This window comes from Dama dama, chromosome 16, assembly GCF_033118175.1.
Source record: "Dama dama isolate Ldn47 chromosome 16, ASM3311817v1, whole genome shotgun sequence".
Lineage (NCBI taxonomy): Eukaryota > Metazoa > Chordata > Mammalia > Artiodactyla > Cervidae > Dama > Dama dama.
Window position 1 is genome coordinate 39,225,762 of NC_083696.1, and position 18,041 is coordinate 39,243,802.

An 18,041-nucleotide genomic window follows, 5' to 3' on the forward strand; every position below is an offset into this window, starting at 1 on the left:
TGATCTTTCAAAGTAACCAGTCTCTGTGTAAGGTTTGAAATTTCTTTCCTGCTTCAAACTCCAACCACATGCCATACAAATATGAAGGGAGTATTTCAAACCTTTGATTTCCATGGTGTTCTGTAGGTGATGGTCTGACAGCTGCTTGGGCCCATGGTTAGAAAAAGAAATAGAAATTGGAGGGTTTTAATTTTTTCATCCATTTCTTCTTTTAAGAATCATATTCAGGGAATTCCCTGTGGTCCAGTGGTTAGAACTCAGTGCTCTCGCTGTCATGGCCCGGGTTCAGTTCAGTGTCTTATAGCATGGCAAAAAAAAAAGTAAAAAATGTTTAAAAACAAACAAAAGAATCACACTCCATTCTCCCTTATGATTAAATAGAATTCAGCCAAGAAAACTATTTGCTCTCATTCTCTTCCTATGAAGTCAAGAAATGTGTGTTTAATTCTGTGTTATGTTATTCTCTTTTGTTCCTTGCTGCAGTTTAAGCCCCTCTTGTCTTTGCTGTCTGTGCTTCTGGTCTTTCCTTTGTTGAACTTTCTCAGTTGTTTCAGTTGAGTAGTATGTACTTAAGGAAATTGTAATAGTCTCTTAAGTTGGACAAAAGCCAAAACTCTAGCTAGATATTAGTGGGGTTATGAGATTTGTTCATGGGTATGAACTCTCTTTGGGTTTCCCAGGTGGCTCATTGGTAAAGAATCCACCTACCAATGCAGGAGATGTGCATTTGATCCCTGGGTGGGGGAGATCCCCTGGAGAAGGAAATGACAACTTACTCCAGTATTCTTGCCTGGGAAATCTCATGGACAGAGGAGACTGGTGGGCTACAGTCTATGCGGTCACAAAGAGTCAGACACAACTGAATATGCACACTTGCAAACATACTCTGTGTAACACAGCATCTGTCCTCTGTAATATTTTCCCAATGTTGTTGAAAACTTCAGTTCAGTTCAGTCACTCAGTCGTGTCTGACTCTTTGTGACCCCATGGACTGCAGAATGCCAGGCTTTCCTGTCCATCACCAAGTCCCAGAGCTTGCTCAAGCTCATGTCCATTGAGTCAGTAATGCCATTCAACCATCTCATCCCCTGTCATCTCCTTCTCCTCCTGCGTTCAATCTTTCCCAGCATCAGAGTCTTTTCCAATGAGTCAGTTCTTCACATCAAGTGCTCAAAGTACGGGAATTTCAGCTTCAGCCTCAGTCCTTCCAATGAATATTCAGGACTGTTTTCCTTTAGGGTGGACTGGTTTGATCTCCTTGCAGTCCAAAGGACTCTCAAGAGTCTTCTCCAACACCACAGTTCAAAAGCATCAATTCTTCAACACTCAGCTTTCTTTATGGTTCAACTCTCACATCCGTACATGGCTACTGGAAAAACCATAGCTTTGACTAGACAGATCTTTGTTGGCAAAGTGATGGCTCTGCTCTTTAATATACTGCCTAGGTTGGTCATAGCTTTTCTTGGTTGCAGTCACCATCTGCAGTGATTTTAGAGCCCAAAAAAGAAAATCTGTCAGTTTTTGTTGTTTCTCCATCTATTTGCCATGAAATGATGGGACCAGATGCCATGATCTTAGTTTTCTGAATGTTGAGTTTTAAGCAAGCTTTTTCACTCTCCTCTTTCACTTTTATCAAGAGACTTTTTGGTTTATCTTCACTTGCTGCCATAAGGGTGGTGTCATCTGCATATCTGAGGTTATTGATATTTCCCCCGGCAATCTTGATTCCAGCTTGTGCTTCATCCAGCCTGGCATTTCTCATGATGTACTCTGCATAAAAGTTAAATAAGCAGGGTGACAATATACAGCCTTGATGTACTCCTTTCCCAATTTGGAACCAGTCTGTTGCTCCGTGTCCAGTTCTAACTGTTGCTTCTTGACCCACATACAGGTTTCTCAGGAGGCAGATAAGGTGGTCTGGTATTCCAATTTTTTTAAGAATTTTCCACAGTTTGTTGTGATCCACACAGTCAAAGGCTTTAGCATAGTCAGTGAAGTAGAAGTAGATATTTTTTCTGGAATTCTCTTGTTTTTCTATGATCCAACAGATGTTGGCAATTTGATCTCTGGTTCCTCTGCCTTTTCTAAATCCAGCTTAAACATCTGGAGGTTCTTGATTCATGTACTGTTGAAGCCTAGTTTGGGGAATTTTGAGCATTACCATGCTGATAGGGCCCACATGGGGTCTCATTGATAAGATGGCTCATTAGGTCAACCTCACAAACAAAGAATAAAATCACAGTGATCCGTGAGACTGACGAAATTGCCCAAATGGCATGCTATTTTCTCACTGGTGCTTATCTTCTCAAAGCTGTGAGACCACCAGATTCCAGACCTCTGGCCATGTGACCATCCCTTCAGAGGATTTTTCATTGGTGGGGTATAAGAAAGACCCCGACAGAAAGGGAGGACGCTGGTTCTTCTTAAGGGGCAGTCACCCTCTCTTTTCCCTCTAACGAATTTCCCTTTTCTTGCCTGACTACCGGGATTGCTCTCTTTTTCTCTGCACTCACCCTACATTCTGGTGCCGAAACCCAGGAAGGAAGACCACTGCAACTGGGCGGGCTCCTCTCACAAGCCCACCTCCGGTGGCCCCTCCCTCGGACCTTGCCAAGAAACTGAGATGCGCTCCAGGGATAAGACTCTCCGCTTGCCTTGCTGAGTTGACATCCACACACTGGCCCACATTTCATTCACTGGTTAGAAGGGTGAGTGAAATCCCATTCTCTTGGATCCTATCTCTCTCTCTTGACTCATTTCCAAGTCCTAGTGCTAGGCGGGAGGATCCTCAAGGCCCTTGGGCCCTTGGCCTTGTGCCCCCATCTGATTTTGAAATAGGGGGTGCCCATTTCAAAGCAGACTATTATTACTCTCTGAGAAAGTCCTGAGAACAGGGACACCTTTTCTCTCAGACCTTTCTCCTCGCCTTCTCTCAGCCTTGTCTAACCTCCTTATTCAGCTGTAATGGGGAATTCTCAATCCCAGCCCTCAAAATCTACTCCTCTAGGATGCCTTCTCTGAAACCTTGGTTTCTCAAGGACAGATAAGACCAAAAAGACTTATTTACTGTTCTAACACTGTCTGGCCACAATACAGGCTTGATAACAGGTCCCACTGGCCAGAAAATGGAGCTCTCGATAATAATACTCTGCGGGACCTCGATAACTTCTGCCGCCGCATCGGCAAGTGGTTAGAAATCCCTTATGTTCAGGCTTTCTTTGCTCTTTGCTCTCGACCCACTCTCTGTGAATCCCGTTCTATTTCTCAAATACTCGTAGCCCACTCTGGGCCACATCCTCCTAATAGAATGTCTTCTGATCCCTGTTCAGGCTTTTCTTCTTCTTCCTTCCGACCACAGCCCACCCCCTATCACTCCCAATCCCATTCCAGATCCAGTTCCACAACCTCCACCTTACTCCCCTCCTCCCTCCCTCCGTCTCAAGTCCCAGCTTGTACCCAGCCTGTGCCTGAGGCAAGCTCTGAGACCTCAGCCCCACCCTCTACCCTGAGAGTCCCTAGATCCTGAACAAATTTAAAACGGGAAACCTCACTGCAGGATCCCTTTAGGGGAAGTAGCTAGAGCAGAAGGCATTGTTTGGGTTAATGTCCCATTCTCCCTCACCCATCTATCTCAGATAGAAAAGCATCCTGGCTCCTTTTCCTCAGACCCTGATAATTATCTAAAAGAATTCAAGTATCTTACCCCGTCTTACAACTTTAACCTGGCATGATATTTACATCATGTATTCCTCCACTCTTCTCCCAAGAGAGAAGGAATGAGGATGGCCAGCCTCTCAAGGGCAGGCTGATGAGACACACAGGACAGATAACACTATCTGTTCCCAGAGATGATCCCAACAGGGATTATCAGGCAGGGAGACCTGGGGGAGCAGTTTGTAATCACATGGCTGCTTGCCTCATTGTGGGCCTTCAAAAGGCAGGGCATAAAGCTGTCAACTTTGATAATTTCCAGGAAATAACTCAAAGACTAGATGAAAACCCGGCACAATTTCTAGCCAGGTTAACAGAAGCCCTACAAAAATATACAAAATTAGATCCCACTTCAGCAGAGGGCACAATTGTCCTTAACACCCATTTTATTTCCCAGTCATCCCCAGATATACAAAAGAAACTAAAAAAGGCAGAAGAAAGCCCTCAAACCCCTCAACAAGACCTTTTAAATTTAGCCTTTAAGATTTTTAATAACCGGGAAGAACAGGCAAAGCTAGAGAAGGCCCAACGAAATCAGGCCAAATGCCACCTTTTAGCCACTGCCCTACATGGCTCCAAGCTTCCATCAACCAACAAAGAAAGGAAGCCACCTGGGCCCTGTTTCAAATGTGGTAAAGAAGCCCACTGGGCCCACTCAAACCTAAAGCCAAGGCCCACTTCAGGTCCATGTCCCAGCTGGGGCATAAAGGGACACTGGAAGGTCGACTGCCCAAATCCCCTTCCAGGGATCCAGACATCCCCTCCTCCTGAGCAGGAGTCCTCCGACCCAGCTCCGCCCAGCCTCCTTGGACTCACTGCTGAAGCCTGAAGTTGCCCAGGGCCCCAGGCCCCAACTCTCATCACCTCTAAGGAGCCAGGGTAACTCTTACAGTGGCAGATAAGCCGGTCTCCTTTCTCACTGACACAGGGGCCACTTACTCTGCTGTGTCTGCCTACTCCGGAAAAACCAACGCCTCTCAGGCCTCTGTTATGGGGATTGATGGTTTAATATCTACACCATGAATAACCGAGCCTCTACCTTGCACACTTCAAGATACCTCATTTTCCCATTGTTTTCTCATACTCCCTAAATGTCCCACTCTTATTCTTGGGAGAGACTTTCTCTCAAAATTCAAAGCCTCTATTACTATCTTAAGCTCACCCTCTGATCTAGCCTGGCTACTGCTCCTCAACCCCACCTCCTCTTCCCCTGCCCTGTTGCCCTCTTTGTCCATAAACCCCACAGTTTGGGATACAGATAACCCATCTGTTGCCTCTCAACATGATCCAACTTATATCCATCTCAAAGACCCCTGCATGTTTCCCAATCAACCACAACACTCCATCTCCCAAAAATATCAACAAGGGTTAAAGCCTAACATCACTAAACTCCTACATCATGGCCTCTTGTGCCCAATTCACTCTCCCTATAACATATATATCCTACCTGTCAAAAAGCCAAATGGCTCCTATTGCCTGGTCCAGGACCTGAGACTTATCAATGTGGCTATTGTCCCCATACACCCAGTAGTTCTAAATCCCTATACTCCTCTCTCTCTCATTCTCTCTCCCACTACCCACTTCACTGTTCTAGACCTCAAAGATGCCTTCTTTACTATTCCTTTACACCCAGACTCTCAAGACCTCTTTGCCTTTACCTGGACTGATCCAGACAATCATTGCTCTCCAAAAACTGACATGGACAGTCCTCCCAAAAGGCTTTCGTGATAGCCCTCATTTCTTTGGCCAAGCTCTAGCATCAGACCTAACCTCTCTTGACCTTACTCCAAGTACTGTCCTCCAATATGTGGACAATCTCCACCTTTGTGGTCCTTCACTTACATACTCTCAACAACACACTATATACAACTCTTCAATTTTCTAGCTGATTGAGGCTATCGAGTATCTCCCACCAAGGTTCATCTCTCTCTTCCTAAAGTCACCTCTCTTGGAGTCCTTTTAACACCAACAAAAAGATATATTACTACCAATAGAAAATCCCTTATATCCACCCTACCACTCTCTACATCAAAAAAGAGATCCAGTCCTTCTTGGGGTTAGCTGGATATCTATGCCTCTGGATTCCTAATTTCATCCTCTTGGCACCACCCCTATATCAAGCCACCCGAGGAGCTCTTTCAGATCCTCTAGTGCTGAAGTCAAATATCCATTCAGCCTTTAACAACCTTAAGCAAGCCATTCTCTCAGCCCCAGCTCTAACTCTTCCTGACCTTTCTCACTCCTTTATACTCTACACTGCTGAGAGACACAAAATTGCCCTAGGAGTTTTGGGACAAAATCAGGGCCTCTCCTTCACCCCCGTCACTTATCTGTCAAAGCACTTATATACCACAATTCAAGGCTGGCCAGCCTGCCTACATGTTCTGGCAGCAGCTGCACATCTGGCTCAGGAAAGTAAAAAACTTACTTTCAGAGCACCCATGGTCACTCATTCACCACATGACCTTAAGGACTTACTTTCTCACAAATCCATGACCCTTCTATCTCCTTCACGCATTCAGCTAATGTATGTCATCCTTCTTGAATCTCCCGAGTTTTCCTTTGAATGTTGTCCTACTCTCAACCTTGCCACACTTATCCCTAATTCTTCTGAGCCCCCCATCCACACTTGCAAAGAGGCATTAGAAGACCTGATGACCCATTTCTCCCACATTTCCTCAATCCCTTTAAATAACCCTGACTTTACTTGGTATATTGATGGCAGCTCCTCTACAACATCAGAAGAAAAAAAGTACCTGGATATGCAATGGTCTCTGACACCGAAATTATTGAATCCCAACCTGTTGCCTTGGGAACCTCTTCCCAAAAGACGGAACTTATTGCACTAACTAGAGCCCTTACCCTTGCAGCTAACAAGAGAGCAAATACATACACTGACTCTAAACATACTTTCCATGTCATACACTCATATGCTGCCATTTGGAAGGAATGAGGCCTCCTATCTACTAAAGGCTCTCCCATAACTAACACCCCGCTTATACTCCAACTTTTAAAAGCAGCTAACATGCCAGCTGAAGTAGGCATCATGCATTGCTGAGGTCACCATGTGGCCTCAGACTCCATTTCACAGGGCAACGATGCCTCAGACAGAGAAGCAAAACAAGCCTCCCTAGGATCATCAGCTCAACAACTTATAGTAATCCCCAACATGAAGCCCCTTTACCTCCCTGAAGAAAAAACACAGTTATTACAAGAGGGAGCCCAACCATAAGGAGACTGGTTACAAAAACAGGGCTGCTATATCCTTCCTCAATCTCAGGCCACACAGATTCTTTCAGACATTCATCCGGCCCTACACGTAGGCACTAAACTTCTTTATCATCTCCTAAGACCTCTTATCACCTATCCTAACCTCCTTTCACTCCTACAACAAATCAGTCACTCTTCCATTTTCTGTTCCTCAGTCTCACCACAGGGAGTCCTAAAGCCTATTCCCTCATTCCCAACACATCAGGCTCAAGGACACAACCCAGGAGAGGACTGGCAAGTTGACTTCATTCACCTGTCTTCAACACGAAAAATAAAAAACTCGTGCTTACTCTAGTAGACACTTTTTCAGGGTGGATTGAGGCTTTTGCTACGAGATCAGAAACTGCCTCAGAGGTAACAGTTTCTCATAGGAGAAATCATCCCTCGCTTTGGCCTCCCACTCTCTCTCCAATCCGATAACGGGCCAACTTTTATCTCCCAGATCCCTCAACAGGCAGCCCAATCCCTTGGCATAACCTGGAAATTACATATTCCTTACCGACCCCAAACTCTCTCTAGAACTACAAAGGGCATGGACTGAACTCCTTCCCACTGCTTTGGCTTGCATTAGGGCTACTCCACAGGCCCCGTCTTTGCTCAGTCCTTCTGAGCTCATGTATGGATGCTCTTTTCTCTTAGGTCAGTTCCCTACTGCCAGCCCCTTGCTGGGAGATTATCTTCCCACCCTTAGTCTTATTAGACACCTCTTGAGAGAACATGCAGATCACTCTCTCCCAAAGCCTCACCAAAGAATTCAGCTGACTTAACACTCATACCCGGGGATCAAGTGCTGCTTAAAACCTTACACCATAAAGGTCTCCAGCCTCAATGGACTGGTCCGTTTGAGGTCATTCTAACCACACCAACAGCTGCTAAACTAGCACGTCATTCCTCTTGATTTCATATCTCTAGATTAAAGCAGGCCCCCGGAGACGCTCCATCTCTGCCAAGAAACATTTCCCACTCAGACGCTTCTTGCTACACCAGCACTGTTCTGGGACCCACCAGGCTTCAACTGGATCAAATTCCAGAAGAAACAGAACAGTCAAAAACAAATATTGACAAGTAAAGCAAAACAGACATATTCGTTACTAATTGGACTGGGATTTCCCCTACTTACCCTATTCACAATAGGACTTTACTCTGGGTCTCCCAGTGAGAGAACTATCATTCAAAAACTTTCCCTCTGTTTTACCTACTTCTCCATAGTTCTTGTTTTTTCTGGTGTGGCCCTCCTCTTACTGTGATAAGCCTAGATGAATTCATTATCCACTTTCCTTCACATAGTAACACAAGCCCTTACCTTTACTGGAAATACTGTTACTGATCTCCCCTTACTCCTTAACTTTATAACCAATTTTTGGCTCCAGGGAGATTTCATAGCGTTCACATCAACCCAAATTGATTTCTACACCTGGATTCTTATTTTTATCATTTTCTCCCCTTAGACATGAGACGTCAATCATGATTTTACCCTCACTCTGTCTTGTTTTACAGTCCAAACTTCACATTAATACCCTACCTATAACTCACTCTGCCCCACACCTTCCCTTTCTATTCAGAACTCTAAATCTGACCCATCATTTATCAATACCTCAAACCCGACCCTGACCAGTGATTGTTGGATTTGCTTATCCATCTCCTCATCCAGAGGATTGGCATTCCCCATTTCCACAGATAAATGAACTCACATAAACACTTCTCTTTATCACACATATAGAAGAAAATCTCTCTTCTTATCATACATATGTTATTTATATTCAATTGATCAAATTCACAATTCCGACAAGATTCAGACCTCCCTCCTTACAGATCTCACTTCTGCTCATAAAGGACCAACTATAGGAGGACCCACCACCTCTGATGTTCGTCTACAACAGGCTCCTTTCTGTTTTTCCAGACAAAACTCTATAAACAATTCTTACCCCCAACTAGGAGCTATGCCACCTCACCTCTATAATCACACTTCACTTCTCTCCTTCCCTTCGGGCCTATCTGTCTATCATGTCTTAGGAGCTGCAGGACATCCTCTTACTTTCTCGGGGAGACTCCCTTCTGCATATGTTATAAATACTCCTCTTGTAGGGGCTACACTGGCGAGTTCACTGTCAGTTTCAGAGACTACCAACAGGTTCCCAGAAAGACCCCTATTTGCTATTGATTTCAGCTGTTGTCTTCTTACCCCTGGAATATTTTTCTTATATGGAACCACTACTTGTTTATGTCTTCCCACTAACTGCACAGGAACATGTACCTTGGTACCTCTGGCCCCAGATATTTCTATTGCTCCTAACAGTCAGACCCTTCCTATCCACTAACATAACTGACCCAGATGCGCAATTCAATTCATTCCTCTATTAATCAGTTTAGAAATAGCAGCTGGGATTGGGACAGGGACCGCAGGACTCACAACCTCTTTAAACTACTATCAAAGCCTTTCTAAAGACCTCACTCACAGCCTAGAAGAAATAGCTGACAGCCTTATCACTATCAAAAACCAGCTAGATTGCTTGGCAGCTGTGGTCCTCCAAAACAAGAGAGGTTTAGACCTCCTCACAGCAGAAAAAGGAGGCCTATGCCTATTTTTGGAGGAAGCCTCCTGTTTCTAGGCCAATAAATCAGACGTTGTAAAGGAAGCAGCAAGAAATCTGACAAACAGGGCCTCGAGAATACGTCAACACGTCAGTAATTCATGGGAAAGCTGGCTAAGCAATTGGAATTGGATGCCCTGGGTCCTACCTCTTCTCCGCCCTCTCCTTCTGTTACACTTATTCTAACTTTCAGCCCATGTTTAGCGTGTCTTTTTTCAAAATTTCTTCAGGACCGCTTACAAGCCTTCACCAACCGAACTATCCACAAGCTAACTCAGATTATCAAAAACTTCAACCCCACACAAATCCCCAGCCTTTTCTTATGTCACCCCCACGACATCCCTGTACAGTAGGAAGCAGTTACAGAAGATTGACCTTAGGCCCTTATCCTAAATCAAAAAGGCTGGGTTCACATGATAGGGTTCACATGGGGCTTCATTGATAAGCTGGCTCATTATGTCAACCTCACAAACAAATAATAAAATCACAGTGATCCGTGAGACTGACCAAATTGCCCAAATGGCATGCTCTTTTCTCACTGGTGTCTATCTTCTCAAAGCTGCGAGACCACCAGATTGCAGACCTCCAGCTATGTGAGTATCCCTTCAGAGAATTTTTCATTGGTGGGGTTTAAGAAAGACCCTGACAGAAAGGGAGGATGCTGGTTCTCCTTAAGGGGCAGTCACCCTCTCTTTTCTCTCTAATAAATTTCCCTTTTCTGGCCTGACTGCTGGGCTTGCTCTCTTTTTCTCTGCACTCACCTTACACACCCTAGCTTTGAAAACTTCAGTCCACAGAAAAATATAACTCTTTTATTCATAATTGTCAAAACTCGGAAATAACCAAGTTGTTCTTTAGTAGGTAAATGGATAAATACACTGTGGTTTCCATCCAGACAATGGAATACTATTCAGGGCTAAAAAAAAAACAAAAAAACAAACAAACAAAAAAAAGATATCAAGCATGAAAAGACAGGAAAATACCTTAAATACACATTACTACTGAAAGAGTGTAAGAAACCAATTTGCAAAAGTTACATACTATATGAGTCTAACTATATATATGACATTTGTAGTGAAAGAAAGCAGATCAGTGATTGCCTGGAACCTGGGGGAGAGGAGGCTTGGGGTTGACTGGAATATGGGCATAAAGAATGGGGAATGGAAAAGCTCTGTATCTTGATTGTGATGACATTTGTCAAAATTCATTGAAATAGATCCTTAAAGTAAGTACATTTTATTGTATGCAAATTGTACCTCTATAAAATTGTATGAAAATACAAAGAGGACAAATGTACAAAGGGAACTAGAAACTAGAGAAGGGTGCTGTCTATCCGCTCAAAGAATGGGTAGATGTTTGCAAATATTTGTCCATCTAGTGGTCACTAAGTCACTCATCACCAAATCCTCAGGAAAATATAGGGGAAACCCAGAGACACCACTTGGGTTGCTTACATGTTTCAACACTTAATGTTACCTACTTTATACTGGGATTTCAATGACCAGAAAAAAATCACCTGTTATTTGCTCATTTTCTTCTAGAAGTTTTCATGTTCTAGCACTATTTAGCTGTTTTCAATGGAAGAGACCAGTAAGGGACTAGGGAGTATATTCTTTGTTTCTGACAGCAGGTGTCAGGATTGCCTAATAAAAGAGAAGCATATTCAAAGTTTTTTTATTTTTATTTTTTAATGCAAAAGAGAAAGGCACTAATCACCTTGATGTATGACTTTAAAATACATGCAGCTAGTATCATTAACACATTGTGAAATTTGACATGAGTACATTGCCCTCAGTGGCAAGTAACATGCTGGTAAGCTATAGCATTGATTTAACAGCAATTGTTAGAATCTGCCTGCCAAAGCAGGAGCCACAGGAGACACAGGTTCGATCCCTGGGTTCGGGAGATCCTCTGGAGGAGGAAATGGCAACCCACTCCAGTATTATTGCCTGGAGAATCCCACTGACAAGGGAGCCTGGCAGGCTACAGTCCATAGGGTTGCAAAGAGTCAGACACAACTGAAGCTACTTAGTACGCAAGAAGGACATAAATAATTCTCTCTGCTGTCTGAAAAAGGAGCCTGCGGCAGGTGCCTGCTGTTTTTTTTCCTTGGCCTACAGTAGGAACGCAATAAGCAGAGGAAAGTAAACTAGCTAGCAATCTGCTCACAATGACAGTCCCAAGCCTGCAACAGACTTTGACAAACTTTATCTTCCAGTGTTTAGCGGGAGCTTTTATTTTTCTTTGCTCACTTTCTTGGAGAACTCTTTACTATTGAATACTACTTGTTTGCATTTCTCTTTTGTTAAAAAAGTAAATTAGGCCCTAATTTTTCTTGTAGCTGAGTTGTGAGAAATATCCTAGCATATTCCAGACATGAGTCCATCTTCCTCAAACTTACTATTTCTTCTGTTTATTTATGAACGGAAAAATAATTGCCCTAAAAAATCAAATATCAAATGCACACTGAACATGTGCATGCTCAGTTTACCCAACTCTTTGTGACCCCATGGACTGTAGCCCACCAGGCTCCCTTGTCCATGTGATTCTCCAGGCAAGAAAACTGGAGTGGGTTGCCATTTCCTTTGCAAGGGGATGTTCCTGACCCAGGGATCAAACCCAAGCTCCTGTATTGGCAGGCACTGCCAATTGGCATTCTTTACCACTAAGCCACCTGGGGCCTATAACCCAATTTAAAAAATAAATAAGTAAAGTTCAAACCAAAAGTTGAACCAAGATAACCAGCTTCTTCATTCAACAGTTAACGAGAGAGCAGTTTGTTCTATTGAACTAAACAGTAAAACTTGGCCAGGGAGGCAGGTTTCAATCCCACCCAGTGGATCAACTTTGTTAAGATGACTTGAAGGAAATGCAGATTGGACCGGTAATTGAGGCTGCAGGAAGGCCTTAATTCAGGGACAGATGCTAATTGTGGAAGTAGGTTTCTTCTCTCTGCCATTGTAGCAAGGTCACGTATGCTTCACAAGCACACGCAGGGTCTGCAGTAAAGGCATTGTCTCAGGATCATGGAAGCGCTGAGGATTTCCTAGGTTAACAGTGGATTTCTACATAGGCTCTGCTGCTATACATATTTTGGCCACACGAGAGCGCACAAAGTCCTAAGTGCTGTCCACAACTTTGCAAGCAGGCTTTGAGTCCACCGCCCTGCCTGGGTCCCTCTAAGCTTCCAGACTTCAAATTAAAGTCCACTCGCCCTTCTCGCAAAGTCTTCTTCTTCTTCTTTTTTTTTTTTTCCCTCAGATGCAGGAGAAAAGTAGAATAGACGGAGATGCAAGAACAGGAAAAGGCAGGAAATCCTTGCTAGGGGAGGTCCTGCCAATCACCTTTCCCTGGAGAGCCCCGCCCACTCTGCTCTGTGAGGCCTAAGCCAGGCTGAGCAGATCTGCCATCTGTTCCCTGTTACTGGAAGCCCGGACCTTGTCCAGAGCATTCCTGAAAGAGAGTGTCCTGCAGGGCAGTAAGCGGCTTTCCTGGAAACTTACAGGGAGAAGCCTCGCGGATAGTTCTTAGACGGGATGTTTAGCGATGAGTAAATTCCCTGGCAATCCAAAGAATGCTCAAACTACCGCACAATTGCACTCATCTCACACGCTAGTAAAGTAATGCTCAAAATTCTCCAACTCAGGATTCAGCAATACATGAACCGAGAACTTCCAGATGTTCAAGCTGGATTTAGAAAAGGCAGAGGAACCAGAGATCAAATTGCCAACATCCGCTGGTTCATCGAAAAAGCAAGAGAGTTCCAGAAAAACATCTAGTTCTGCTTTATTGACTACACCAAATCCTTCGACTGTGTGGATCACAATAAACTGTGGAAAATTCTTAAAGAGATGGGAATCCCAGACCACCTGACCTGCCTCTTGAGAAACCTATATGCAGGTCAGGAAGCAACAGTTAGAACTGGACATGGAACAACAGATTGGTTCCAAATAGGAAAAGGAGTATGTCAAGGCTGTATATTGTCACCCTGCTTATTAAACTTATATGCAGAGTACATCACGAGAAACGCTGGGCTGGATGAAGCACAAGCTGGAATCAAGATTGCTGAGAGAAATATCAATAACCTCAGATATGCAGATGACACCATCCTCATGGCAGAAAGTGAAGAGGAACTAAAAAGCCTCTTGATGAAAGTGAAAGAGGAGAGTGAAAAAGTTGACTTAAAGCTCAACATTCAGAAAACTAAGATCATGGCATCTGGTCCTATCACTTCATGGCAAATAGATGGGGAAACAGTGGAAACAGTGACAGACTTTATTTTTGGGGGCTCCAAAATCACTGCAGATGGTGATTACAGCCAAGAAATTAGAAGACGCTTACTCCTCGAAAGGAAAGTTATGACCAACCTAGATAGCATATCAAAAAGCAGGGACATTACTTTGCCAACAAAGGTCTGTCTAGTCAAGGCTATGGTTTATCCAGTGGTCATGTATGATGTGAGAGTTGAACTGTGAAGAAAGCTGAGCGCTGAAGAATTGATGCTTTTGAACTGTGGTGTTGAAGACTCTTGAGAGTCCCTTGGACTGCAAGGAGATCCAATCAGTCCATCCTAAAGGAGATCAGTCCTGGGTGTTCATTGGAAGGACTGATGCTGAAGCTGAAACTCCAGTACTTCGGCCACCTCATGCAAAGAGTTGACTCATTGGAAAAGACCCTGATGCTGGGAGGGGTTAGGGGCAGGAGGAGAAGGGGGTGACAGAGGGTGAGATGCCTGGATGGCATCACTGACTTGATGGACATGAGTTCGAGTAAACTCTGGGAGTTGGTGATGGACAGGGAGGCCTGGTGTGCTATGATTCATGGGGTTGCAAAGAGTCGGACACGACCGAGTGACTGAACTGAACTAAACTGAAGTTCCCTGATGGCTCAGAGGGTAAAGTGTCTGTCTGCAATGCAGGAGACTTGGGTTCGATCCCTGGGTGGGGAAGATCCTCTGGAGAAGGAAATGGCAACCCACTCCAGTATTCTTGCTTGGAGAATCCCATGGATAGAGGAGCCTGGTAGGCTATAGTCCACCGGGTCGCAAAAAGTCAGACATGACTGACCGACTTCACTTAGTTAGTACCTTAGGAAGGATCAGAATTCCAGCAAATTTGGAAAACTCAGCAATGGCCATAGGACTGGAAAAGGTCAGTTTTCATTCTAATCCCAAAGAAAGGCAATGCCAAAGAATGCTCAAACTACCACACAATTGCACTTATCTCACAAGCTAGTAAAGTAATGCTCAAAATTCTCCAAGCCAGGCTTCCACAGTATGTGAACCATGAACTTCCAGATGTTCAAGCTGGATTTAGAAAAGGCAGAGGAACCAGAGATCGAATTGCCAACATCTGCTAGATCATTGAAAGAGAAAGAAAGTTCCAGAAAAACATCTATTTCTGCTTTATTGACTATGCCAAAGCCTTTGACTATGTGGATCACAATAAACTGTGGAAAATTCTGAAAGAGATGGGAATCCCAGACCACCTGACCTGCCTCTTGAGAAACCTATATGCAGGTCAGGAAGCAACAGTTAGAACTGGTCATGAAACAATAGACTGGTTCCATATAGGAAAAGGAGTACGTCAAAGCTATATATTGTCACCCTGCTTATTTAACTTATATGCAGAGTGCATCATGAGAAATACTGGGCTGGATGAAGCACAAGCTGGAATCAAGATTGCCAGGAGCAATATCAATAACCTCAGATATGCAGATGACACCACCTTTATGGCAGAAAGTGAAGAAAAACTAAAGAGCCTTTTGATGAAAGTGAAAGAGGAGAGTGAAAAAGTTGGCTTAAAACTCAAAATTCAGAAAACTAAGATCATGCATCTGTTCCCATCACTTCATGGCAAATAGATGGGGAAACAGTGGAAACAGTGACAGACTTTATTTTTGGGGGGGCTCCAAAATCACTGCAGATGGTGACTGCAGCCATGAAATTAAAAGATGCTTGCTCCTTGGAAAGAAAGTTATGACCAACCTAGATAGCATATCAAAAAGCAGAGACATTACTTTACCAACAAAGGTCTATCTAGTCAAAGCTATGGTTTTTCCAGTAGTCATGTATGTATGTGAGAGTTGACTATAAAGAAAGCTGAATGCCAAAGAATTGAAGCTTTTGAACTGTGGTGTTGGATAAGACTCTTGAGAGTCCCTTGGACTGCAAGGAGATCAAACCAGTCCAACCTAAAGGAAATCAGTCCTGACTATTCATTAGAAAGACTGATGCTGAAGTTGAAACTCCAATACTTTGGCCACGTGATGTGAAGAACTGACTCATTTGAAAAGACCCTCATGCTGGGAAAGATCAAAGGCAGGAGGAGAAGCAGACAACAGAGGATGAGACGGTTGGATGGTTGGATGGCATCACCGACTCAATGGACATAAGTTTGAGTAAACTCTGGAAGTTGGTGATGAACAGGGAGGCCTGGCATGTTGTGGTCCATGGGGTCGCAGAGTCGGACACGACTGAGTGACTGAACTGAACTGAACTGAAGGATCAGAAATTGAGGAAGAAACATTAATAGGTAATAACTTAAATAAGTTATTAACTTATTTATTATAAATTTATAACTTAATAAAAAAATGAAATCCCTCCTGGTGAAATAAAGTGGAGGAAGAAGGGGAATGGGAAAAGTACAGAAGATTTATAATCCTGGGACTTCCCTGGAGCTTCAGTGGTTAAGACTGCCTACCAACGCAGGGGATGCAGCTTCCATCTCTGGTCAGGGAGCTAAGATCCTGCATGATTCAGTGACTAAGAAAATAAGCCATGAAACAGAAGTAATATTGTAACAAATTCAATAAAAACTTTGTAAATGGTCCACATCAAAAAATCATTTTTAAAAAAATGTAGTCCTTTGGGCTGGTGTTTGTCAAAAGAACAGTACCACACTGTGGGAAAACAGCTATGTATGTTTGCTTTTTATAGAGCTATTTATTTCTTCCCATTATTAAGATTGTAGTAAAGTGTTTTGTTTTGTTTCTTTCAAAAAGAAGTTTTGTTAGCTCTACTAAGGGAAACTCAAGGAAGAAGGTATTATTTTTCATTATTTAAGGTTGTAACAGGGGATGAATACCTATGTCAGGAATTTTCATGGAGCATCAAGAGAAGGAAAATGAATGAGTACAGCCCAGGAGGGCAGTTGAGGCTCCAGCTATTGGAAGAAGTTATGCATGTTTCCTATATGATGGATCCAATTCCTTATAAGCAGTCTCTATAAAGCTGAACTAACCATGTAAAATTCTAATTTGATTCCACAGTACTGACCTTTCAAACCTTGATTCTCCCTCTCGGTGTCCTCTTATCTGTCCCTTGATCCTAATTTCTCACTGCTTTCTTAAATCCCATGGACATTATTCTCTCTGAGAAAACAGCACTCTTTTTTTTTTTTTTTTTTTTTTACCTCCAAGATGGGTATGGGAAGACTCTCTCCCTTTTACAGGTTTATCTTTCTTTGATTATTGCCTTTTCTCTAGGAACTTACCAAAATCCTGATTAGTTTGATTTCAGATATTCAAAGTTCTGTCCATTTTAGCCTGTCCGTAGGTGGTGGTAAGCTTGGGGATGAGCAAAGCTGAATAGATGTGAGTGAAGTGAAGCTGCTCAATCATGTGTGACAATTTGAGATCCCATGTACTATAGTCTACCAGGCTCCTCTGCCCATGGAATTTTCCAGGCAGGAGTATTGGAGTGGGTTGCCATTTCCTTCTCTAGGGGATCTTTGTGACCTGGGGATCGAACCCAGGTCTCCTGCATTGCAGGCAGATGCTTTACTCTCTGAGCCACCAGGGAAGCCCATAGATGTGAGTAGTGTTCTATGTTTCTGATATTTTGATGCTGGATGGTCAAAATGAAGAATGATTTTTGCAGTCATCTGGAACAGACTGGTAGACACTGAGAAAGGGTATTTTCTGATACATCCATTGAGGACAGTAGATTTCTTTCCATTCTGTTCTCCCTGACCCTTGCCTTTTCCTTCTGGTGAGCTTTTTTTTAAAATATATTTTTTGGTTTTTAAACTTATGTATTTATTTTTTATTTTTTCATTGAAGCATAGTTAATTTAGAATGCTTTGTTGGTTTCAGGGGTAGAGCAAAGTGAATCCCTCTGTGATTATATGAACTCATTTTTAGCAGCTTTACCCATATAGGCCATTACAGACTGTTCAGTAGCGTGCTCTGTACTACACAATGGGAGAAGGCAATGGCACCCCACTCCAGTATTCTTGCCTGGAGAACCCCAGGGACAGAGGAGCCTGGTGGGCCGCCATCTGGGGGGTTGTACAGAGTTGGACACGACTGAACCGACTTAGCAGCAGCAGCAGCAGCAGCAGTGTGTATGTGTCAACCCCAGTTTCCCAGTTTATTCCCTCCTGCTTACTCCCTGGTAACCAGGGGCCATAGCACACCAGGCTCCTCTGTCCTCCACTGTCTCCCAGAGTTTGCTCAAGTTCCTTGCTC

At 43.5% G+C, this 18,041-nt stretch overlaps 1 protein-coding gene across 1 annotated transcript in view; it reads right to left on the bottom strand.

The window, feature by feature from the left end:
* Window positions 1-10,448, bottom strand: part of ADAM7 (ADAM metallopeptidase domain 7) — a 63,821-nt gene extending 53,373 nt beyond the window's left edge. The window contains exons 1-2 of the mRNA XM_061163867.1: window positions 10,334-10,448; window positions 102-297 (exon numbers count right to left, since the gene is read on the bottom strand). Of these exons, the coding sequence (XP_061019850.1) occupies window positions 102-203 (102 nt within the window). The 5' untranslated portion in view covers window positions 204-297; window positions 10,334-10,448. The remainder of the gene's footprint in view (window positions 1-101; window positions 298-10,333) is intronic.
* Between the last annotated feature and the right edge of the window lie 7,593 nt (window positions 10,449-18,041).